At 42.3% G+C, this 24235-nt stretch overlaps 3 protein-coding genes across 3 annotated transcripts in view; 1 reads left to right on the plus strand and 2 right to left on the minus strand.

Moving 5' to 3' along the window:
* Positions 1-12862, minus strand: part of LOC110989723 (uncharacterized) — a 61137-nt gene extending 48275 nt beyond the window's left edge. Inside the window, exons 1-10 of the mRNA XM_022254303.2 lie at positions 12158-12862; positions 7455-7479; positions 6563-6958; positions 5605-6024; positions 4658-4783; positions 3959-4098; positions 3059-3212; positions 2296-2514; positions 1766-1963; positions 235-500 (exon numbers count right to left, since the gene is read on the minus strand). Coding sequence (XP_022109995.2) covers positions 235-500; positions 1766-1963; positions 2296-2514; positions 3059-3212; positions 3959-4098; positions 4658-4783; positions 5605-6024; positions 6563-6958; positions 7455-7479; positions 12158-12223 — 2010 coding nt within the window. The 5' untranslated portion in view covers positions 12224-12862. The remainder of the gene's footprint in view (positions 1-234; positions 501-1765; positions 1964-2295; positions 2515-3058; positions 3213-3958; positions 4099-4657; positions 4784-5604; positions 6025-6562; positions 6959-7454; positions 7480-12157) is intronic.
* Positions 12863-14526: 1664 nt separating this feature from the next.
* LOC110991139 (L-rhamnose-binding lectin CSL3-like) lies at positions 14527-16981 on the plus strand. Its single transcript, XM_022256345.2, has 5 exons — positions 14527-14647; positions 14953-15222; positions 15825-16009; positions 16249-16360; positions 16824-16981. Exons 1-5 carry the CDS (start codon positions 14578-14580, stop codon positions 16979-16981), a joined length of 795 nt encoding a protein of 264 aa, XP_022112037.2. The 5' UTR covers positions 14527-14577.
* A 499-nt stretch (positions 16982-17480) lies between these two features.
* Positions 17481-22862, minus strand: LOC110991137 (uncharacterized). The gene is made up of 2 exons (XM_022256342.2): positions 22459-22862; positions 17481-19931 (listed from the first exon to the last, which is right to left on the minus strand). The coding sequence occupies exons 1-2, from the start codon at positions 22577-22579 to the stop codon at positions 17794-17796; spliced, it is 2259 nt and encodes a 752-aa protein (XP_022112034.2). The 5' UTR covers positions 22580-22862; the 3' UTR covers positions 17481-17793.
* Positions 22863-24235: the final 1373 nt, after the last annotated feature.

The following is a 24235-nucleotide window of genomic DNA, read 5'->3' on the forward strand; positions in this document are numbered from 1 at the left end:
ATAATACACGTCGGGCAGGGCAAAAATCCAAAATTAATCAGCCATCAATTTCTCAAAAACATAAGGGATTTTAGTCTCTTCTTGTTGATGAAAGATAAAACAGAATTTTGGGACATGACAGGCATAAGGAACTTGTTTGAAATAGTAAAAAAATAGTTCTGTGGTTGTATTAACCCTTAATCTTCTTTTCCAAGTATTTAAAGAGCTTGTATAAATTATAAATTGCTGACGCACCATAACCCTTGTGAACGTGAGGTCAGTGCCGGCCGTGAGCATAGCATCCCGCTGAGCTTGAGTCAAGACGGCCAGGACGCTGTCTGATCCCAACGACACATTAAACTGCCAGTGATTGGCTCCGCTGGGCACACTCCCGGCCGTCAAGTCTGATGCTGCTGTGACGTTAAAGTAGATCCCCTGTCCGTCGACGCCCTCATACAAGGGCAGGCCATTTGGAGACTGTCCTCCGGACGGAGAGACTGTGGTACTAGTCAAAATTACATCTGTGGTTCAAAAAAGGAGATCTGTCAGTAGCAGTCTGTACATTCTATATTTGCTCAAAAAGAGAATCCACTTTTATGCTAGGCATCTGTCTTGCCAGCATTAAACAGGGAGCAGCATACCCCTCCTAGTACAAATGTATGACATGAATAAGGAACTAGAATCTGGATCTATTTTTGTAGACCTACAAAACCGCATACAAAGAACCTCCCCTTTTTAACTCCAGCAGAAAAATACTGTAATCTTGGCTCAAGTGCAAATGTACATCTAGTTACTGTGAAGTTTGTGCAGATATTCTTTTCTAGTGCCTAGACCACAGAAAAGTTGCCAGACATAGCCACAAAACTGGACCCATCAGCTGGATTTAGGCTTTGTACGTGAAAAACATAAGGTGCTTTGGGACTTAAAGCTTCAACTTTGCTCGAGGTAGATACCACTGGGGATTTGCACATTTTCAGTGGACACATCTTTAAATTGTCACTGCTAGTCCTTGCTACTTACAAACTGATGTTATGACTGACTTTTGATGCGATTTATGATTGACGAAGCTACTAAAAATCATATTTTGAATAAAATTATTGCCAGAACCTAGTCCTGGCCTGTTTCACCGAGAATTCAAGTGCAGCTGATTTCCAATTTGATACTTGGCTGTGGCTAAAAAATAACACTGGTGAGTATGGGAAATGCAGGAATCCACTAGTGGGTGATTTCAAAAGGTCTGTTCATTATTTCAAGACATAGCCAAGCAATTCAGATATGGCTTGACTACTGCAACATTAATTGATATCAGAGGATCAACAGTTCTCTGTATAGCTAAAAATGATTGACAGTCAACACAGTCTGAGCAGAACTTTTAAGGCAATTTTAATTACTAAAATAATTTCTTATTAGTTTATGGCTTATGCCAACAGTTTCAGCAAAAGCATAAAGACAATAAATATGGAAATATGGAAGGGCTGCGTAGCACTGTGATCAGAATATCGAAAAGAAAATAGTATCAAATCAGTGCTCTGATTGCCGAGCTTTCGGTAACGGAGTACCTTCTTCAGGGCAAGCAGATTCAGTTCAACCGAGTACCTTCTTCAGGACAAGCATATTCAGTTCAGAACTGAATCTGCTTGCCCTGAACTACTCAGTCACAGAAAGCTCGGCAATCACATTTTTCAGAGCACTGATTTGATATTATATTCTTGTTGATATAAGAAAATAAATATGAGGGGGTGGGCACATCCCTCCTTATCTAAAAGAAATTAACTGAACAACTTACTGTGGCAATTCAGTTGTGCAGAGCACACAGTAACATCACTTGTAATCTGGAAATCAGGACTGGCACCAGCATTCTTCCTTAGCCTGGCACACAGGTAATTGTAGTCGGTACATGGATTGCTAACCAATGAAATGGTGGCTGTCACATCATTGAGGGCTAGAGAGCCTCCAGAACCGGGAAAAGCAGCATTCAACTGACCTGTAGGTGAAGAGTGACCCAAAGGCGATGAATCAAGGAGAGGGAAAGGTTGGGTTGGGATGAGTATTAAGGTTGACCTTGGCCAAGTTGGGTTGGAATGGACTGCATCTACTGGCATAGGTTGAGCTGGCTTGACGTTGATACATGTAGGTTGGGGTTGGTTGGGTTGGACTGGGCTTGGCTGGGCTGGCCTGAGTGGGGTAGGCCAAGCTGTGTTTCGCTCAAAAAGCTAAAAATGGTGCTGTCAGGGAATCAGTGAAGTAGGCAAAAGAGAGGAATGTTAAACTGAGAAATCAAAAAAATTTTTACTCCGAGGGAAAGGCTAATTTTACCTGCTGTAAGGGGAACTATTGTTTCGGGGCCTGTTCTTCCAGTGCCATCGGCATTCTGTGCTGGAAAGGCAACCAACTCCCACAAGTCTGTGCCTCCCACACCGCCGCTGTTTGCCGCTGAGGTGAAGGTGATATCAAACTCCATCATGTGGTTTTCCTTGAAGGCTGCCAGATGGGTAGCTGGGTTCACATTCAGAGTGCCCCCTTCTACCGTCAAATCTGAAGGGAGAACAGGACGGGAAACATGAAATAAGTGCATAACTCACGAGTTGGAAATCTGTAGTCGTCTATAAGTCAAATCTAGACTTTGACAGGAGTTGTGCCGCCAGTTGCCCCCTGTGGACAGAGCACTAAAAAGGGACGATTCCCTTTCTTTGATTCAGAGTTTTTAGTGCTCAACCAAGGAAGTATCTTCGAAACAGTGAACAAAAAAAAGCCACTGTTTACACTTTTTTAGACAACTTGGGCTGTTCTTTAAATAACGTTACTACTTAGAATGAAGTGTGAATTAAAGGCTCCTTCAATTCAACCTGTTTTCAAACAGACAACGTCCTAAATGTCTTATCTTTTTCGTCGTTCCGTGCTCTATACCATTCTCTGCTTTGCTGTTCCTTCAATACTAGAGCATGCATAACACTTCTAAGTGTGTCCCATAATGGGGTATTTGTTGTTCATAAACAAGGTTCGATATCACAGTTTCCTTGGCAAATGAGAATGTTGGTGGCTAACAGGTTGTTTTCCAAACTTTCTGCTTCATACTTACCTACACAATCAACCTGAATGGAGCCATACTTAGCCGACTCTGGACTGAAGGACAGGGTAAAGTCCGGAGAGGGACTGGCGCCTTTCAGGACCTCCACACAAATGTACCTGGCATCACTACAGCTGTACTGCGCCATGTTCAATGATACTATGATCTTCAAGAGGAAAGGGGGAGAGAAGGAAGGACAGGATAGAGAAGAAAGGATAAATTGGACTTAAGTTGTCAGGTTGACTTATTCCCATTTATTGTAGCTTTCTGTCCAAGGGCAGGCTCAGGGGTAAGGGGGCCAACAGGGGCAATGGTAACCATGGGAACCAGGTTTTTGTTTGTGAAAATTAGTGAAATGCGTATTGTTTAATACCCTATCGCATATCCCTTCCTTCAAACAGCATGTCAAAAGCCCCAAAGTATATTTTGTAGTTCCACCCCGCACCAAGGTCAAACCCCAGAGAGAAGGTTATGACTAAATTTGTTCTGATAATAACAGAATGTAACAAGTTTGCATCGATTTCTGATCATTTGAAGGACTTAATCAACAAAGGCTTCACCTTGAAATGGAAAGGTCCAGATTTTGGGGCCTGTTTGTTTCACATGGCCCTGGATTTTGATCAGTTATCCCAATGCTGGTTCGCTCAATCCATGGTGTCAGTGAACCAACGGTGGATTACTGATAGAGATTTAGATTCTTGTGAAGCAAACAGGCCCAATTTGTTCTCATAATAACAAAATAACAAGTTTGCATCAATTTCGGACCATTTAAAGGACTTAATCGACACAGGCTTCACCTTGAAATGGAAAGGTTCAGATGATACCTTGCGATAATATTCCTCCTATTCCGACTGGAGCCGCTCATTATTGAGATATTTTTTGGAGCTCTGTTGTTCTTTGATCAACACTTACCTGGGGCCAGACAGACTGACGGTTAACATCCAGGCCGTAGTCTACTGCATCCATCAAGTTCACTGTCCCAGGAACTTGCCTGGGGTTCATGCAGTTGGCATCAGCATTACCAAATACGTTGGCCTGCCAGAGACCCGTTCCTGCAAATTTGAGGCGAGAGTGATGACCAGCATGGTTGTAAATTCCAGTAGCTGAAGCTTAAGGCAGCACACATTCCGTTTATCACCTTTTGTGAATTCAACACTTTTAACACCTTTCAAAGTTTAACAGGTTTTGGATGACCGTACAAGTTACAAAAGTTAGTTTCACTTTCGGCCTGACTACCCAAAAGTTTGCTTTTTAACATCCTCTCAAGAAGTTAGGAATTCTTCAAACCCCTAAAACTTTTTTACTGTGTACATATCTAAAGTCCTGACCCAAAGCCTTGCCAAATTCTCCAGAGGATGTTAATAACTACAAAAAATTGCATAGGACATTATAATAGGTTTGAACACTTCTATTTAACCAAATGCTTGAATTTGAACGCTATGCCCCTTTCAGTCTTCTGATAACGTTTAGAAATATTTTGGCCCCAGGACTTCTCATGCTCAACTAGTCATTTGACACGATTGGCAGGACCTGTTAATGACTGTCTGTCATTTACACTCGAAATGGCTAAACTGTTGAGGTACAAAGGAGTTCTTTTCAGGCTGTTCTCACCAGAGATGGAGGCTTTGGTGTTATCGGCATCAATGGTCACCGTCAGCCGTATGTCACTGTTGACCTGCCCTTGCTTGATGCTGGTGGCATTAGTGAAGGCTGGAATCACTTGATTAATCAGGACACCTTCCAGGTTGCAAAGGAAAAGCAAAAAAATCATGCACAACAAGGAAAGAGACCATGGTGGGATTTGAACCAGTGACCCCTGGGACTATCAGCTAAACCATCTCCACTAGCAGCGACATTCATGGTTGTAAATGTGATGCCTTAATAGGATCCACAGACCAATTCGGTCCATTTTCACCCACCAGCACTGACAATTTTAAATTTGATAAAAAAATAGGGCTCCAGTCAAGCTAAATATATAGCACTAAAAAGTGCATTCCGAGATTAACTGCAATGGCTATGAATGATGAGACCGGTGAAAAGTGAAAAGCCAAGACATATGAAGCAGAGTATCAATAACAGCACTACACTGAAGGATTTTAACGAGATTTATGACTTTGGACCAATTGTAAAATGATTTCTCAACCAAGTTACTAAAAAAGGAGGAGATTCTATATTTTCCAAATAATCATTGTTTGAGATGGTGGATAGATTATCTTGATGCTTTCAATCTTTCATCAGAAACAGCTTTCAAAATTTACATAGATGGCTACATGCATATATACTTTGTTACAAGAAGAATTAAAAACTTGAAAATTAACAAAAAAGACAAAACAGGTTGAAAAGTTTTAAAAAAAAGCAAAATTTAGTAGGGAAGAGGAGGGCAGGCAAGGAGAAGAAACTGATTGTTTTTAACTCGGCCTCATCATTTTTGCATGGGGTGTGATTCTACTTGAAAATTAGAGGCTTCCATTGGATTCCTGCAGGTTTGAAGGACTACATGTAGGAAGGTTTTCCATCAGAAATTCGGTGGAAAATTCCTCACATCTGGCATGACTTACCAATGCATACCACCGGCATGCAGGAGATAATGCTCCGTTCTATGCTGAACTGAGCCACGGCATCCGGACTGCGGTAAAGCCAGGTGCAGAGGAGGTCAATGTTTTCGCAGCTGCCCACCCCAGAGAGATTCAGTGCGACCGTGATGCCGTTGAGGGTCAAGGTGTCTCCTGCTGTCCACCCTTGAGCCGCCTGGTCTGTTGGTACTGTGGCGTTAGTCCTGGTGCTTTCGATTGGTGTGTTGGTGGTGATGTCCCCCGTGGCAATGAACACCTGCACGGCCCAGTTGTCAGTGCTACTAGCAACAGTGCGACCCTGCGACGCACTGTTACCCACTATACTCACCGTCACAGGCTGATTGTTGGCGTTCTCCACCAGGCTTACCCCAGCAGTTATTATGGTGAGGGTGTCTCCAATGAGACCTGTTCAACAACAAAAGCAATTTAAAATTAGTAAAGTCTACTCAATGTGCAACTCTAACACATTCATTTCTCTTCCCAGTATTATAAACAAAATGAAGACAAGCTGTCATGATACGCTCAAGCAAACATTCAAGTGCCTTTAAATTAGGTTTTATTTTGAATTCTCATGGATCCCATGGAGTCTGGAGGATTAAAAAAATTCACTTGGTACTGAATACCAAACAAGTTCAGGATTACCTCAATATTACATCGAATGAAGTAGACTGTGGAGTGGCCTATCTCTTCATGCTTGAGAGAGGGATTATGCAAAAAACTGGCCAAGTTTTTTTGTTTCAATCAAAAATATTTCAGTTTAAGGTAAAAATGTCTGCCAGAAACTCAGTGAAGAAGAGTCATTTTCCACCAATTTTGCACAAAGCTTCAGTGTTTGTACAGTTACATAAATGGTTTGTATCTTATTAGTAAAGAAATTAGGCTAACACAGCCATTAAAAGTCTCATTATAACATATTACAGTGATGTATCTTCAAGCAACATACTGTGACAGGTTATCATTCCAGTTGCTGTTGGCATGGATGGCACGAGTGTGTACCTAAGTGACCCCAAGGTCACCTGAAGTTGAGTCGCAGAGGCGCAGAGACAGGTACTCAGGTCAACAGTGGCAGTCACCCCTGTCATGGTGCCCTGGCCCCCTGTGGGGATGGCCACGCCCGACTGGTCTGCTGTGAGTGACACAGTGACAGAAGGGGCACAAGGGACACCAGCGCCGTCTTGCACCTCCAAGGTTAAGTTCCACCTGTCGCTGATCCCCTCTGCACTTGCAGGGTCGCTGGTACCCGACAGGGTGATGGCCACATCAAAATTGAACACTTGGGCTGATGAACCTTCCCGGATAGTATCGGTTTCATCGTTGAAGGACAAAGCTAGATTGGGAACTGTGATAAGAAACAGAAAAGCATGGTGGTGAACATTTAAAACAACTCATGGCTGCCTGCACGCCAGTTCTTGTTCAAACATATACATGTGTATACATGTATATGTCCATATTACATGTATATGTAATGCGTATTTTTCCCCTCAACACTTGTTATTTACTTCTGAAGTGAACTTAAAATGAAAATGAAAAGTCAAAGTAGCCTACATGTAATAGTCGTGAAATTCTCATTTTGAGATGCCTTTCACAAACACTGTGGAAAACAGAGCAGAATGCTATTCAATATTCAAGTTTCCAGTTCTATTGAAGACAAGATATGCAAGACTCAGACTGAAAATAAACTGATTACAGAAAATTAAAACTAAAGTTGAGTTTGAATTACTTGAGCATGGCAACCAACGGCTGAGTTGCAGCCTAAATACATGCGACAATATTTAAGTAAAAACATTAATTATAGCATAAAAGAAACAGGTATACATATACGCTGTATAACATACCTTCCACATTTTGGAGTGAAGCCACCTATTGAAAGAAAAAAAAATGCCCCATAAATATTTCATCAATCCTTAATACAAAAACAAAATAATAAAGTTAAATTTAAACAACTCTAACTTATAACTTGTAATTCATAACATAACTTGTAGGCACAGTCACACTGTAAAAAGTAGCTGCCATCTCAAGCATTGGCAGTAAAGGAGGGAGGCCAAAGAAAATTTTGGAAAAATAACTGTCCGATCGAAAGAATCTTTAATTTAAACCCCCCAAAAAAGGCCGTGGTAATGATTTCTAAAATGAGGGCACTTTTAATACTTTTTTTTATAAAAAGAGGCAACATATCTTGGAGGGGGAGGTACCCAGCCTCCCTGGTGGGTACATCTCTCGGTCATGTTAGGGACAGTCATTAAGTATCACTGAAAGACCTGCAATCAGCTATGATATTCAGTATTTCAACAGGGCAATATTCAATGTCAGCCCCACAACCGTCTGGGAGGGCTGGGTTATAGACTAGCGCTGAAACTGGTGTCTAAATGTGAAGACAAGTTATCGCTATGTCAAAGATTTCTCTATTTCAAATAGAACCTATTTTTCATAAAGATATTTCTATTTCAAATAAAGATATCTCTATTCCAAACAGATATATCTCTTTTTACATGAAGATATGTCTATTCCACACAAAACTGTCTCTATTTCATGTTGATTTATCTATATTTCCAATGGAGATATCTCTATCCCTATTTCTCAAATTCTAATACTAGACATAACCCGATATTATAAACAGAGATATTTCAGTTTCCTATAGAGATACACGTATGTCATTCTAATAGAAAAATCTCTATCTCATGCCAGAGTGAGGACATGTTATGTCCCAATGGCAGTATGTCCTTGCAAGGGGGGGGACTGATTGAGGACGATAAAAACGGTGTGCACGTATTCACTCCATTCCCAGTGAAATGCACTGCTCTACTGAATTAAATGGACTAGATGTGCACCCGCCAAAATGTCATGCCTTTCAGTAAGCGCTGGAACTAGACGTATAATACAACATTTGAATCAGAGAAGCACAGTTTAAGTACTGGGAAAAATTCAGACTTCTTTGAACTTCAATCAAGAAAAAGTCAAACCCATATAGAATGAAAAAGCAAATGGACGCTTGTGTATTGTGAAGAAAGAGTTGTATTCACAAACAATCCTCCCGCATTACGCGTGACTTAGGTGAAGAATTACTTTTCCTTTTCTCTAGGGTGGAGAAAACTACTTGAGCCCATTAAAGTCTGAGTCAAATAGCTAACGACAGGTAAAACCACTGAATTGAATATTTCCACATCTCGGTTTGCAGATTCACTTTTCACAACATATTATTTAACAAAATGGGCTCTATTGTTGACTGAAACATGTTTTGCGGACTTTGCAATCCAAAGACTTCGCCATAAATTCCACAGAGACCCCCTCAATCGTAAAAACGCATGGGTGTGCATTACGCATGCACAATATCAGCGACAGTACAATGCATTTTTTTTCTGCAGGCTATCAGCCAACGGTTAAATACTGTGAACTTGCTCGTGAGCCACAATGGTGAAGTTCATTCAGGTCAGAATTCTGGCGAAACTCTCACTCCCATAATCTCACCCTAAAATATTCTTGTCACCAATCTGCTTCTGCGTGAATTGGGTAAAAAGAAAGGGGAAAAAATAATTGGTAAATATAGACCGCCTTTCGCGATATCATCAAGTATTGTTTTATACCTATCCACGATGAAGGCTCCTTGAATTTGGTTGGCCTTAGGCTAGTGCCGAAAAATTACCGGGAAACAGTGGATTAAGCAGCGGTGAATTCTTCAAATGCTAAACAGGATTCAAGTGTCATGGTTCTTGCACTTTGCAGAGGTGTATGTTTTTCAGAAATGTAGTACTACGATTCAGTGATTTTCGCTTCTTGTGTGGAGGCGTCGATGATTATCAACAGCCTAATAAAAAAAACTCATCTAATAAAGTAATCATCAATCTGCAGCACGGGCCAGTTGACGTGACTTCTCACGCGTTTTGAGTGATTGTGTGATCTTGTTTTTTATATCATAGGGCATGGTAAAAAGAATTAGCACATTGTGAAAGGAGTGCGAAAACAAACAAGGGCACAGAGTATAAGCACAAGACGACTCTTTGAATAACCCAATTTTTGTCTTCAATTTGGATTAAATATCCAACCATTTGTAATCATTGTTACCAAAAGTGGCCTTCAATGTCTATTGCCCCGAGCCTGAAATTAATTGACAAATACGAGTAAGTCAGCGCCATTTTGTTCCATGTTAAACTAAAAAAAATGGACATTACCTTTATTTATCTTATGTCATGGCTTCTGTATACACAATTAGCTCCCTGAAAAATTGGTTCTGGATTCGCCCTTTATTGTCTCATGCACGTTTCATCTGTGGTGAATTGGTTTTTGATCTCTACATTGCGCAAATTATACTTCTTTTTAACTTGCGCATAACACTAACACATCTTACCATTAGGTTGAGGTCTGACAAGGTAGAGAAAGTAAGTGATCATGGGGCGAGTTATTCTGTACTCAAACTATGAATTTGTAATTAGCGTGCACCAGTATATGACCAGCTAATAGCAGTGAAAACAGAGACACCGGCTTTCAACTGGCTTACGACACGAAGTCATCTCCTTTTTTAAGAGGCAGTGTTGAGAGGGTGTTGTAAGCTGTGATTTCGCGTGTGTCAATTACCCACATGGCAGATCAAAGTGTAAACTCAATGTCTTTGTTTTTCTCTCGTCCGTTTCTGCATATTTTGAAATATTTTTGAAACAAACGCAGTGTAGAAAGGCGAGGTTGCCCTTTCACGTTGAAAATTTGTGCGCAGAGTTGTAACGAGTCACTACTTTTTGTGACTTGAGTCGAGTCAGGTCATTGTGACGTAATGACTCGACTCGAGTCGAGTCATTAAGCAGAAAAGTTAAGTTAGCTCGAGTCAATTCGGGTCACTAGTATTTGAGCGCAATACAATAAATAACCAAAGAGAAAGTCATATTTTGCCATTTTGAAAATTTACCTGTGGGTCACTTGCGGTCACACCACATTCTTTCTCTAAAGATAGGGCCTAATAACACACGGCATGAACATTATCAACCGGCAGTGTAAATCATTGCAAATTTTTTTCGCAAAGAAGTTTGCTTTGGGGGGGGGCTCGAATCCTATTAACTTCCACTCGAGTTGGGTCATCCGATGAGGGACTCGAGTCGAGCCACGGTCGTTTACCAGTCAGAACTCGAGTCCAGTGGCCAAATATTGTGACTCGAGTCACTGACTCGAGTTCCTTACAACTCTGACTCGTGCAATGATTAGGTCAGAAAATGTGACATGGTCTGCAACCTTTCTCCCGTACCTTTTGAAATTCACAAACCTCATTGTTTTGTCACGGGAGAGTGAAGGAATTCTTGCTCAGTCATCTTGTTGAAAAAAAAAATCACAATTTTGCAAACGCTGTTAGCTTTTTTTTTGGCCGCGGCATAAGGTCTCGTTATTCTGCTGTGCAGCAATCATAGTCATACACAAGAGTATTAAATTTACTAATGGAAAATTTATAACATGGAAATTGATGCAAATGCAAAGGGGCAGACTATATTTAATCAATAGAGAAGAAAACAGATGTGCCGCATTATCCATACGTACGCCTTGGCCCTAACAATATCCTTCACCTGTAGGAGAATGAGGAGGGTTTAGGTAGCGGCTCTAATCGTGTCAAAAGTGTAACTTTTTAGTTTTCCCCAATCGACATTGAAGCTATACATGTACGTATATATCCCTATCCTTGCCTAACTCCACAGGCCGTAATTAGCCCTTTTTAGCGTAGGCAATTAGAGATATTTCTCATAAATGTCATCAGAGAAATTATTTCCGAAGACGAATTTTTGCGTCATGTCTGAAATGATGATCCTACAACTTGTCTTCAACGCTTTTTGCTCGCTATGAACGTTGTCTTCCCGAGTACACTGTAGGCCTATGTCTTTCAGACACATGCTGATATGGGCTCCGCGACGTGATTGCATAACGTTATTTTGAAGCAAAAATGCTAGTCTATATTTGTACTTGGAATTACTGTCACTGAGTTTGCACAGACCCCTTTAAGTAAGAATTCCATATTGGTCCATTGAAATCTTTGCAGTGTAACAAACATCAAGATTAAAAAGGGATGTTATCGAATTCCAATAAATAAAGGGGGTTCGGTACCTATGAGCAATAGACTTGTTATTAAAAGGCTAAACTTGGTGTTTAGGACATTCGGAAATTTTAATGGTCCTATTGAAAATACTTTCTCTTCTTCATGACAGATAATGTATGTCATCAAAAATTTATAATCAAGAACGTCATATTCATTCGTCTTAACTCTGTAAATTATGGTGTAGGCCTAAGTGTTGCAATATATTATACAAACTCCAATATCTCATATTGTTATCTGTTGTTAAAAAGTTAAGTCTTCCACATATCCATACCGAAGTCCTCGCCATAATGACGACAATGTTATCCTGTACAATCGTATTGAATACCCAAATATCTTAACCCTAACAGTCCTCAATCCTTCACCTGCTGGAGGACTGAGGACTGTTTTTTATTCTGTTTGAGGACTGTTTTTTTATCGGTAAGGATATCTGTGAACACAACAAAGAGGACTTTTAAAATGAAAATTGTTACTTACTGAGAAAAGTCCGAGAAAGACAAGAAGAGTAGCTTCAAGCCTGTTCCCTAAGCCACACCAACCCATCTCGCCTCAGATCTTGGTATCCGGCCTGGCCTCCTCAAGCCTTCTATATCCTCTGGTTTGTTACCGACAAGAAGGCCGTAGAGAGCTCCTATCTCGTGAGGGAGGGTGATCGAACGTCTCTAGCTAGCAACTGGGATGGGAGTGACAGTCAACAATCCCTTTGGTTGGTTCAAGGACCAACGAAAACTCCAAATGCCACGAAGTGCAGGTTGGTCGATGCCTTATACTCCGTCCTCGATCAAGATATCGGTGGACGCTGCACCCACGCACAAAGTTTTATAATACCACAAAATATTACGACCTGAACCACTCCAAAAAGGTTAGTTTCTGACTGCCATTTCAGCATCAATATCACGTTTCTTCTCTGCAGCTCTGGTGATATGAAGTAAACGATGACTTAACGTGGGCAGAGAGCAACTTTAGGGTGGCCCAACTTTCACGATTAGTGTAGGCCTACGGCGATAGGAGAAAAATGGAAAACTGTACCACACCCAGTCCACACGTTTCGGTGAACGGTGACGACTGCAGTTGCGTTAGGCGTAGTCGAAGTTCATACCAAAGCATTAATACAGAAAAATAACATCGCACCGTTATGACGTTGGGAAATGCAGTATTCCATGCCCCCCAAAACACCCTGAAAAATTTGACCGAGTGCAGGAGAGCGTGAACGCCACAAAAGAACAGAAAGGGTGGCTGTTTGTGTGCATACAGGTAGGACTAGTTAGTCATCCAGCCATTGAGCCGGCTTGCACTCGTTGAATTGGTATTGGCTACAGGGGGGAGAAGGGTGTATTCTGCTTTCCATAACAAAAGCCTGTGCCCCAAGGATAAGGACGGGCATCGGTGCTGTGAAACCATGGCGTTCTTTGGGCTCATTCAACCGTGTAGTAAACTTGTTCAGTCGCCACCCCGCTCTAGTTCTTCTCGGCAGAACACGGGTAAAATTTAAGATTTGTGTCGAATTAGCGGGCGATTTTCTGAAGGTTTGGTTTGATTTGTTTTGGTGTTCATTTTATTCCACCGTGGCTGAGATGTAAGAAGGAAACCTCCGCCAGTCTATTAAGACCGAGTTTGTTTTATTCAGTAGTTGTTTTTGATCAATTTTTATTCATTAAAAAAGTAACGTGCCATTTTTCGGCAGATGAAATGTAAAAAGCTCGTCTTCTTTTCGTATGTCAAACCAACCAGTTATAACAGTTATGTATGATACCTTACAACACAACGGATAATTTCCCTTTTGAACGTGAGAAAGTGGCGTAGCGTGACTTTACGTGACACGCAGTTTGGGGGTCAAATTTCATCCGGCCAAACAAATTAAAGGACCTGTGCTTTGCGATTTTTAATGTGGTCCTTGAAAAAATGCACCTCTGTGTCTTATTTGACCTTATTTTCATTTTGCAACGTTTGCTTTCATTTTGCTCGGCGCCTTTCCGATTTGATGTTAATGCTGATTTGCATATTCAAGAGCAAAAGTTGTGATGTCATTTCAGGAGGAAACCTCTGTTACAGCTGTTTTAGCACAAAATATTTACCAGAATTTTGGACATTTTGCTGTCTTAAATTTCCTTTATTCTAAAAATTTATCTTTGTTTCAATCAAACATATTATGTTTACTTATATTTCCAGTGATATTTTTAAAACTTAAAACCCCTTAAACGAAGAGTGTTTTCCTGCAATGACAAAGCGTGGAAAAATTAAAATGATTGAAATAAGATGTACTTTTCAATACGACCTGGAAATTAAATTGCTCTGTTTTGAGAGAGACTGGAATCATCCCGTTCTGTAGAAATTCTGTTCGTGTTGATGACAAACGAAAGAGTGATTAAAAAGATTAATTGGACGACCTTTTCACACTCATTTCTCATGATAAGAGCGAGAATAAATTACATGCATTAAATGCATATAGTTTAGGCCAAGTTGAAGATCTGATTTCTTATTTTTCATCTCGACTGTTTTTGAAATTTATTACCTCACTGATTTTGAATTTTATAGAAACTATTTTGGAGTTGCATGATGCCATCACGTATGGTGGTAGTCGGGCGTGATGTCGTAGACATTGTAACGTAAACGAAAGGACCATCAGGTTTTGTGAGCATGAAGTGCTATCGTACCATCTGCGGATCTCTTGTAATCAAGGTTAAGGCTGAGGGGCTCATTTGTCCGTTTTGACCTCGCATATTCACACCGGAGTAGCTCTTTATCTCTTCGAACTCCTCCGGGCTCAAAATCGAGCTAGAGGCTGCCAATTTTTCCCACCGAAGTATAAATGACCGGCTGATGTAACAGCCTAGAGCACTCCTGTCTGCAGCTTCACTCAAGACATGTTGTTTCAGTTCGCATGAGCAGTGTCTAACATGCTACACATTGGGTCGTTTCTGGCTGTACTGAGCTTGGTGACAAGCTCACACTCATCTCATACTTCAGGTTGGACAGTACTATATATTTATAATGCTGTGTCATAGTAGTATAGTATGTGTGATTTTGTACTCGGAGGATATTTTCTTTGGGGTAAATTAAGTTATGCATGGGGAGGGTAAGATTTTATAGGAGTACGGAAACAGACAACTTCGCTGATGACAGGACAAATTATTTCATCTTGTCAATTTGACGAATATCTTGTAACAATAACAAACGAAATCCTGTTATTTCAGACACATGTAGACATACGTTTTTGTATTCCGCGTGACTTATACAAACCACCAAGGTGTTCTTGTCTTCTTTTGGAGTAGAAATCGCCAAGACTGCTTGCCAGGGCAAGTGGCTGAATATTGACTGTCCTTCAGGGCAGGGCCTCAACATAAAATGGGCGAACTACGGGCGGGACCCCGGCCAGCAAGCGTGCGGCTCGTACAGCCGTGAGTGGTGCGTCGCGCCGAACTCTTTGCTAGCCGTGCGGGCCGTGTGTCAGGGCAGGAGCTGGTGCAAGGTCCCGGCGACGAGGAGGTTCTTCGGGCACCGGTGCAGAGGGAACGATAAATATCTTCAAGTGCGATACACGTGTGAGTTTGTGTATTGGAGTTTTCTTTTCAAGAGGGAAAAAAACAGCAGACTTGCAAAGAGCATAACAGTCTAGTCACATAGAATTTCCTCCGTCTGATGGAGCTATAATTGGATGAAATAACATTTCCATGGATTTGTGAACGTTTAGCGGGAATCTGGCCAACACAGTCACTGTAACATTTATGCTTCCGTATATGCAACGCCAGATGCAGAACCCCTTTCTTCGGGGGGGGGTGCAAATTTGCTTTTGGGTAGGTTCCCCACAAACAAAAACAATCGAGCATGGCCCCTACTATATCCCCCACGTTTGCCCTGTGTTTGAGTCGTACACTGGCCTCGATTGGGACAAACTATATGAAGGCAAATTTTCCAAAAAATGTGATTCATTTGCAAATATTTGTGAACTTCGCCCCAGCCGCCATAGACTTTTCCCCCACTTCTAGAAACATTCATTTTGTGCAGGGCAACAGTTCTGAAATCCAGAGGGACGGTCCAGAGAATGGATTTGGGTGGTTTAATACCGCCTGAAGACGTCATCCTAAAAAGTCAATGTTTCCTCAATAAATAAGCTGCCTTTACTTCTTCATTTTGTTTCTTGAAGGTGACTACCCATCCATGAGAACAAAGCTCGTCTGTCAGGATGAGACACTGAATATCGACTGTAAGAAACACCATCACATTGCTCTCGACCATGCCCTCTTTGGCCGTGTCCATGGCAACGCAGTCTGTCCAACGGACCCCTACTGGCTGAAGAGTGTGCACTGTGTGTCTGATTCTGGACTCAAAGTGAGTCAGTGGGCTTAGATAACAACGATTCTCTGAAAAGGAAACATTTGTGTGCCTCGTCTATTTTGAAATTTACACAGTTCCCTGCTTCCGTGAAAAACGTCTGGTAGGCCGCCTTAGTAATTTTCGCCCGTGTTCTATTTTGTTTTGCTTCTCTGCAGAGCCAGTAAAGAGCCATTTTTCGTGTCTTTTTTACTTTTGTCTCTTTGCACTGATGGAACTCTCAAAAATGTCTGTAGATTGTCAAGCAGAGATGTGAAGGCAAGCGGTGGTGTAATGTGCGTGCTAGCGCCCACGTCTTCGGTGATCCTTGCCCGGGGACTCACAAGTATCTCTTTGTTCGTTACCTATGTAAGTTGGTTAGATTTTGGTTTTGCCTAGACTTAAACATTGATGCTTGTTTGGAATAAAATGCTTACTGAAGTAACATCAGTTAACATAGACTGCATGCTTCTTTCCAGTACGCATACCTTGAGTGATTTGAACTACAGAAAAGACTACACGCTGTTCTTTCGAAGAAAATCCATTTTCGTTCGGTACCAAAAAGGCTTTTTGATAAAGGGAAGGGAACACCGCGCAATGGCAAACTGCATCGGTGCAATACATGTAACAGCCGTTTGGTGCTTCAAAAACGTAGGCTCAACAATTAAGTTCGACATTTTATGTTAGCTTTTTGCTGTTATTCCCGCTGCAGCTGTTGTCCCTGTTGTCTCAGCTTCATTACTGTTGTTGCTATGCATTTCTGTTGCAGCTGCATCACTGCTGACATTGCTGTTGTGTTGTCGCTGATTTACGTTCCTATGCACTGTTTAAGGTATATCAAACCGAGCCTCTAGCAACTCGTCTGGAAGCAACTCAAAGTCTTCAAGTTCCTCTGCTGGGAGTAGTTCCTCTGATGGGGGCTCGCGCTCTTCTGGCCGAAAAAGTGGTTCCGAGAGCAGTTCCGGCGGCTCAAGTGGCTACTACCATTGATAGCCCGAGAGTGGAAATGAAACGAGACGTCAGGATTTTTTTAAAAGGATGGCGGAATTACTTTCAAACTGGGGCAGCACTTTCAAATTGGGGCAGCTGTCAATCATTAATAGACCACGTCAAGCTTCGCTCCATCACAGGATCTGCCAACAGAGGTAGGGGCGTATTCCCCAATTAAAAAAATTGGGGTGGGGGCTCTCCTCCGTTTCCAATTTTTTTATTCAAAGTACTGTGGCTGCATAAAACCAAGTGAATGAGAAAAGTTTGCTGGTGTACCACGTGAATCGATCTCTTGGTTCTGACAAGCGGTGAATGGGAGCAACGGTTGAAATGTCGAGTTTCCTATTCATTGGTTCTTCTCAGAAACATCACATAGAAAGGATCGATTCCACAATACCTGAAAATAGTCCTACTTCTCTCAAGCTACAACCTCCACCGTGCAAGGTTTCGAATCTTTACCGTATTGCATGAAACTAAAAACGGTATTCGCTCATCATCATTCCATGGTGTGAGTTCAATTCCTTCTAGGCTCAATTTTAATTAGAAAAAATGTAGTGCTTTTCTTTACGGTTTATGCAAGAGCATATAGCCAGCCCGTAAGCCGAAATTTAAAATCCTGTTTATAATTGTTAGAGGTGACGTTCTGACCTTGATGCCTAAAGACAAAAATGACCAGAATTTTCACTTTGTGCTCTTCGTATCTATTCGTTTAAGTAGCGTACCAATGACGAATAAATTCATGCTGTTTCAGAAATTCTTGGACTACAGAGCTAGTTTTTAGTTTTTCTGACCCGTTAAATCCGTAAAGTTCTTCAGTCTTTTCTTTCAATGAACATCCAGTACCAAAATCTTTCGATATAGTGCCCTTCCTCAGGATCGGAATCATCGCTCAAGAAGGAAATGGCCTTTTGGTAGAAGCTCACGGGATGCTTGTGAATCATTAGCCGTGAAGCTGCGAGGCATCCGTTGTAACAGTGCGGCATGCCCGCTGGAGGTGGCGGGGAGCCAAATATAACTTTATAGAATTCTCCCAAGGTCAAGTTTGACCAGCGCATTTTCTTCGTCGGGCGATAGCGTATCCTGCCCCATTTTCTGATCACTTGCTGCCGTAAGTGCTTGCAAGGGACGCCCTCTTTGACGGACGCGACGTAAGTGAGAGGGTCCGTGTGGCAAAAGGAACGGTGATGTCGAAAGCCGGCCTGTAAAAAGACGGTTATGTTGCTCAGGTGATTGTAGTGGTTAATAATGTGATGAAGGTATGTATGCCCTTCTCGTCCGACATTGGGCAATCTCTCCCACGCATACAGCTCAAACGGTGCTCCTTCTTCGTTCCCTTTGTGGTAGACGTGGGCGTGGTCGGCGTAAGGTTTCACCCAATCGAGTTCCTCGTTGTAATGGGCTACCACAATTTCATAGTCGGGTAGTTCTGTGCGCACAATTCGACCCGTGTTCTTTTGGCTGTTGACGAGGTTAGGGCTCGCGTAGGTTTCCTCTGGGATGCCCCTGACAACTCGGTCCACGAGCTCCACTCCCTGCATTAATGAATGATCCTGATTCCCAACCTCGTATTTCCAACCTCCGAAACGTCCACGCGAGAAAATGTCTTTAGCCTCCAACCAAGGCTGCACGGTGTTAAGTATCCTGTCCCTGTTGAGAGACGGAACGGGGTAGCCGTGGTCCAGACGACGGTAGTACTTGGCGACGATCATATCCATGGCGATGAACCCGTATGAGACCAAGGCCTTGATCGTCTGACTTATCACATTGGCCCGGTTCCAGGACACCAATTTACTGCCCTTCGGTTCAGCGGCCTCGCACATCAGCGACCAGTACTCTCCCGATTTAGGAACATGGTCCGTCGAATACTTGGAGAACACGGTAACGCGGTAAAATGGGGAATCTGAGTCCGGGAAGTACATCCACGATTTATCAGCGAGACTCTTTGGAGCACGACCGGTAAGACCGATACCCACAATGTGGGTGTGAGTGTAAACGAGTTGGGATGCTAATCGTTTCACCTTCCCAAGGGACGGGTCATTGCTCCGTAGGAAGCCCACGAATTCATCCAAAGGGACGGTTGATATGAGTGTTGTGTAACTCAGCGTATGGCGAGAGCCTGGAACTCCAGCGGACTCGACGGTAATAACTTTGCTGTCTGCATCGACGCCAACAACCTTCTTGTGAAAGCTGAACCAGGAGCGTGGAAGCAACTTGGCCACTGCCGTCCAAATGCCGCCCGTTCCATTGTGACGAGGAAAACGGAAGAAGCTGTTGGGACCCCAGGCGGAATCTTTGGCTGGCTTACCACTGTCTGCTTGACGGATCTTGGCCCTGATTTCTTCCACGTCCGGGACGGCAACCCGCTCACCGACCCAGACCGCGTTCATCTCTCTCGTGTCGACTGTCCAGACTTTCCTGTTGTACTTTCTCATGAACAGCTCACAGAGACCTCTCCCAAATTTCAGAAGAAGCCACTCGTTGAAGTTCCGGGGCGATGCAAACGTCGGGAATTTACTGATCTCTTCCAGTCCAGCCAAGCACTTCTCTTGATCCAGTTTGTGCATAGCGTGGATGTTGCGCTGGACTGGATAAGGTATGAACCTCCTGGCCCCGTCAGATCCCTTCATGAAGGCAAACGCCGCCCTGACGTGTTGGTTCCATTCTGGCACGGCGCGGTCCAAGGTACGATCGAAGTAGGAGTAATGGGAGAATATGACGTGTCCTCCCATATCCCACAAGAAGCCCCGTTCGTCCCTCTCCGAGCCCGCTAATCCTCCTGGTTGACTCCGTTGCTCCAGCACCATGATCTCGGTGTTGTTCGACTCTTGTTTGAGTTCGTAGAGTCTCTGAGCTGCTCCCAAGGCGGTGGGTCCAGCCCCAATGATGACGATTCTCCGTCTTTCTGGTTTCAAATGTAGACCTATGTGGAATCCTGGAGATGGATGCCCCTCTGAAAACCAGACAATAACAAACTTCACAACTGTCGTGCCCTTAACCTGTCCTTAATTACTTTTGTACAAGTAATCGCGAGTAATTTTGTCGAGAAAGCTTCAAAATGAAGACGATGTACCTTGCAAGAGGTCGACAGCAAACTCAGTCCTGTAATTCTTCACTATTAAAATTTTTATACCAACAGATAGACCAAGAGTATTCTTGGCTCAAATCGGTACAAAGTGATAGATGTTCACTGACTGATTCATCAACATACCAACGAAGTTCAACTCTATTTCGAAATGTGGAGGTCATAAAATTAAAACAAAAAAGTCAGAATCGAATCACCAATTATACTATAGACTGCAGTCTATCTGCAATGGCACAATCATTCTTGTGATTTTTAAGCTAAATTTTATGATACTTACCGTAAGCATCAAACGTGTTCGATTAACTTACTATTTCCGAGATAGTACTCAAAAATATTGAAAGCGATAAGTTTTAAGCTCAACATGAGAGATTTCGGGCAACAGAAGGCTTGAAAAAGTGAAGGTGCGCCAAATGTTGAAACTCGTATTTGGTTGGCTGATAGATAGTTTCTATGGCAACCAAGGACATTTGCCCCCAAAATTCTGCATGCACACTGAACTTTGAGCCAAGTTTTATGAAGACCCATTGAGGTTTGGTCAAGTTATTTCCAGTGGATAAAGGAACACGTACATGCCATCGAATGAGATTTGAGAAGTGGCCTTCTGAGAGCTAGCGTGTATCCCTACCCTTTTTACAGTTAAAATCATCTTCCGAGTTTAGGGCAGGCCAAGGATTAAAAAAAACAATACCAGTGGCAAAAACTGGCGAGATCTGGTCAGGGGCTACACTGAAATACCTCCCAGCCCACGGACTATGTACATGTACCAGACCTGCCCGTCGAAGCGGCAGACGCACGACACGCAAGCACGGTTCGGTGTCCTAATTGTGCAGTGTCATTGCACGATCGGACTCGTTCGCCATACCAGCGTGCGCATTCGTGAAAAGCAAAATCTGGCCGCGCAATTACGTCAGCTACGTGCACTGAGCAAATGCCAACGAAAGACTTTTTGCTAGTATTAAAAAGCGGGGTCAGATTTCAATGAATGTAGAGGCCATTTCATGGTTGAGTTGAAAGTTTTTGTCGAGTATCCACGGATAGCTCCAAGTTGAATGAATGGTGTAAACAAGGAACAGCAAGGATGGGTTAGATCTGGTTGCGAGTTGGGTCGGTGCATGCATACACATTTCAAATAAAGCTCTATAGGAACGCGTTTCTTATTACCTGGTATGCAGTATGGTGATTACGGTAGCTCTCTAGATGGCCTTATAATACTGAAATTCAACCGATGTAATTAAACGTGCATCGATTACCCTTGCAAACTGAAGTAACGATTAGGTGGCAAAATTAGTATCTGAGTTTGGACAGTTCTTTATCATACTGGTCGGCTTCAAATAGGCCTAAAGCACTTTATGAACAAATGTACTGCCATCACAATAGCGTAAATGACATAAACGGCAAAACAAGCTTCATACAAGTGGCTTTGTGCATTCGGTTTAAAGTGCAACTTGATGTTCGTTCATGTTACAGAGGAAACTCGTGCGTTTGCAAAGCTACACTCCAGTTTAGTAACACAAAACACAACACACTCTGCAGTCACAAAATATCTCTGTAATTCAATGGCAGATTTTACAGCAACAATATTTTAGAACAATGTCATTTTTCACAGTTACGAAGGCCTACGCGCGTTCATGCCGCCGTGCAAGTTAATTTCAAGTTAGTTTGTGGGATTCTCGATAATATAGACACGGTTGCAGCGTTCGTGGTTCTTTATTTGTAGGCCTATTATTGTTATTTAGTATTACGCTGAGTGGTAACTTTATTTCGAATGTGACATATGGATACACACTGACGAGCTCTTTACAATTCTAAAAAGATACGTTTTGGATCTTTTCATATTATGTCGATTCGACGATAGACACACCTGTATTGCAAAACTGTAACAAGTGTCCCAGGACTGTTTCAACGTGATTACAAATATGTTAGACCAATGGTGAATGATAAACAATTTATCTTATTTGACTTTGCCCGTATGCAACTCTGCCCTCCGTCGGTACATGATTTATTCAGCAAAAAGCGTGGTCAGCCGTAGAAAAAAGCCTGACATGCCGCTCCCCCAAATTAAGTTGCCTAAAACTTCAGACTTGACAAGACCGTACCACCAAAGTGGTACCATCGGTGAGTTACCCGATGATGATCATCCGAGTTAAACTTAAAATTGCGCCATTTTCGATAAATGCAATACCCTGTCCGCATGATGGATTCCTGATCTTTTTGCACATGCAGCCCTTGATCGAGCATTTTGATGGGTTCAGTTGATGACTTCATTAGGCCTAAAATGACAGCGATAACCCAAGACCCGCGTATTATTGGCGTTATTAAGGTCACTTTGTCTATACGGCATACCCTACATAACGACCCAACACAAACCTACAGCAGCAAAGCTGTCTCCACTTACTCGGTTTAGTTGGGACCATGACGCCAAATTCCTCCGTGTTCCACCAAACAAAGCTGACAATTGCAAGTGGTATCCAAATGATTGACAGGCAAGTGTATCTGGACCGTCTTCCAAAGGCCATGGTGTCTCTTTTGAATGATGGGAGGAAATGGCTGCCGGGGTGTGCGCGCAATGTCCATTTGCCAGAGACTGCTACAGGTGTACCAGTGACTGATGTTTATTCATGCGTGGTTGCAGAATGCGACACAACTTTTCTCAGCCTTTTATGCACTTTTTTGCGCAACTTATACTCTTCCTTAGTGTATATAAACTGTTTGATATCTTCTTGGGGTCAAAATTGCAAGAACGAACTTTAAAAAAATAATCGTTCACGAATACCTTCCAGAAAGTTAAGCCATTCCTATTGGCTCAGAGCCTGCCACGTGACTGGTCTTACACGGTTGAAAAAACCCCAGCTGGTTGCGCACCGCCTCACGCAGAACGCATGCACCAAACTCTGTGACTACTCATGAGACGAACATACCATCCCATGGCTAGAGGGGTGTTTCAAAAAAAGCTAAGTTTCTGGACAAAATCGTAGACGATTTGTAACTTTTAAAACTTGTTTTGACTCGGTGACTAAAAAAATTAACTATGGGTGGGAACAGATACATACATGCGCTTTGTCGGTCTTAAACTTTAAGACCAGCGCAGCATCAGCGGAACGGACCCAAACCATCTTCGGCTCGGCCATACTCGGTGTCCACTCTCTTGATCCAGTCTTAAAGGTCTTTATGCACATACCCCGCATTTTGGAGAATTTACTGGCCTAATTGTGTGTGTGTGTGCATGTGTGTGTGATACATTGCTGTGCAAGTACATGTACACAGAGAAACAAGCAAACTTTTCTCAGAAATGTTCTCGGTAAGCAAAATTCCGTGTTCAGAAATTGAACATAAAAACCTATGCAGTGAACCATGTCCTCTCTGGATGACATCACAGCAACAGCCCCCTCAGTTGCCCAGAAAAGTATGGATAATGTGAAATGTTTAAAAACTGCACTTTTTAATGCATTCAACGATTAAGCGATAGGAAGTATTTTTCATACACTGAAAAAGTGTATGCAATAGCAGAAAACATTGGGCCTAAGAAATATTCATCAGCTACACTTTAAATGAACGTTAAAGACTGTCCAAGGCCGAAAAGCACATTTATCCTCCTAAAAAGTTGTCCAAGCTTATAACCAAGGATGCTGTTGCTGTGGCTATTTCATGTCTGTGGGAAGAAACTGTTCAGTTTATATGTTATGTGCTTCTGTACAAATTGTGAACCCAAACTTGGCTCACTGAAAACATTTCTGTGAAAGAATTGCTTGCTAGCATATTGCCTTGTACCAACACAATCCCAAAAGAAAAGGAAATTAAAAAAAAGCGCAATAACAAAAATTCAAGCTTTTTTGCAAACAAATCCATGCAAGATTCAGGTTTTGTGACATCACACATTTTCTCATGAAAATAGAAATCTTTCATAGCACACAAACCAGAAAGCACACAAATACCTGTCGAAATAGCAAAACAGATTTTGAAAACAAGGTTGATAGAAATACGAAAGTGTATTTCAACGGTTGTAACGACACAAAAGGCACTGCACGCACGATCTAATGGCTATGGAGCGAATGGAGCTGTACTCTGCCATATACATGTACAAATGATAATGTTTATGACAGCAATGGTGACAGTGCTTTCAGCAAGTGTCAGATTAGATGAGCTATTCTTCGACACAAAACAGAATGTTGTAT

The sequence above is a fragment of the Acanthaster planci genome, linkage group LG03, assembly GCF_054643075.1.
Source record: "Acanthaster planci isolate LZ-2023a linkage group LG03, COTS_SCS, whole genome shotgun sequence".
In the NCBI taxonomy this organism is placed as follows: Eukaryota; Metazoa; Echinodermata; class Asteroidea; order Valvatida; family Acanthasteridae; genus Acanthaster; species Acanthaster planci.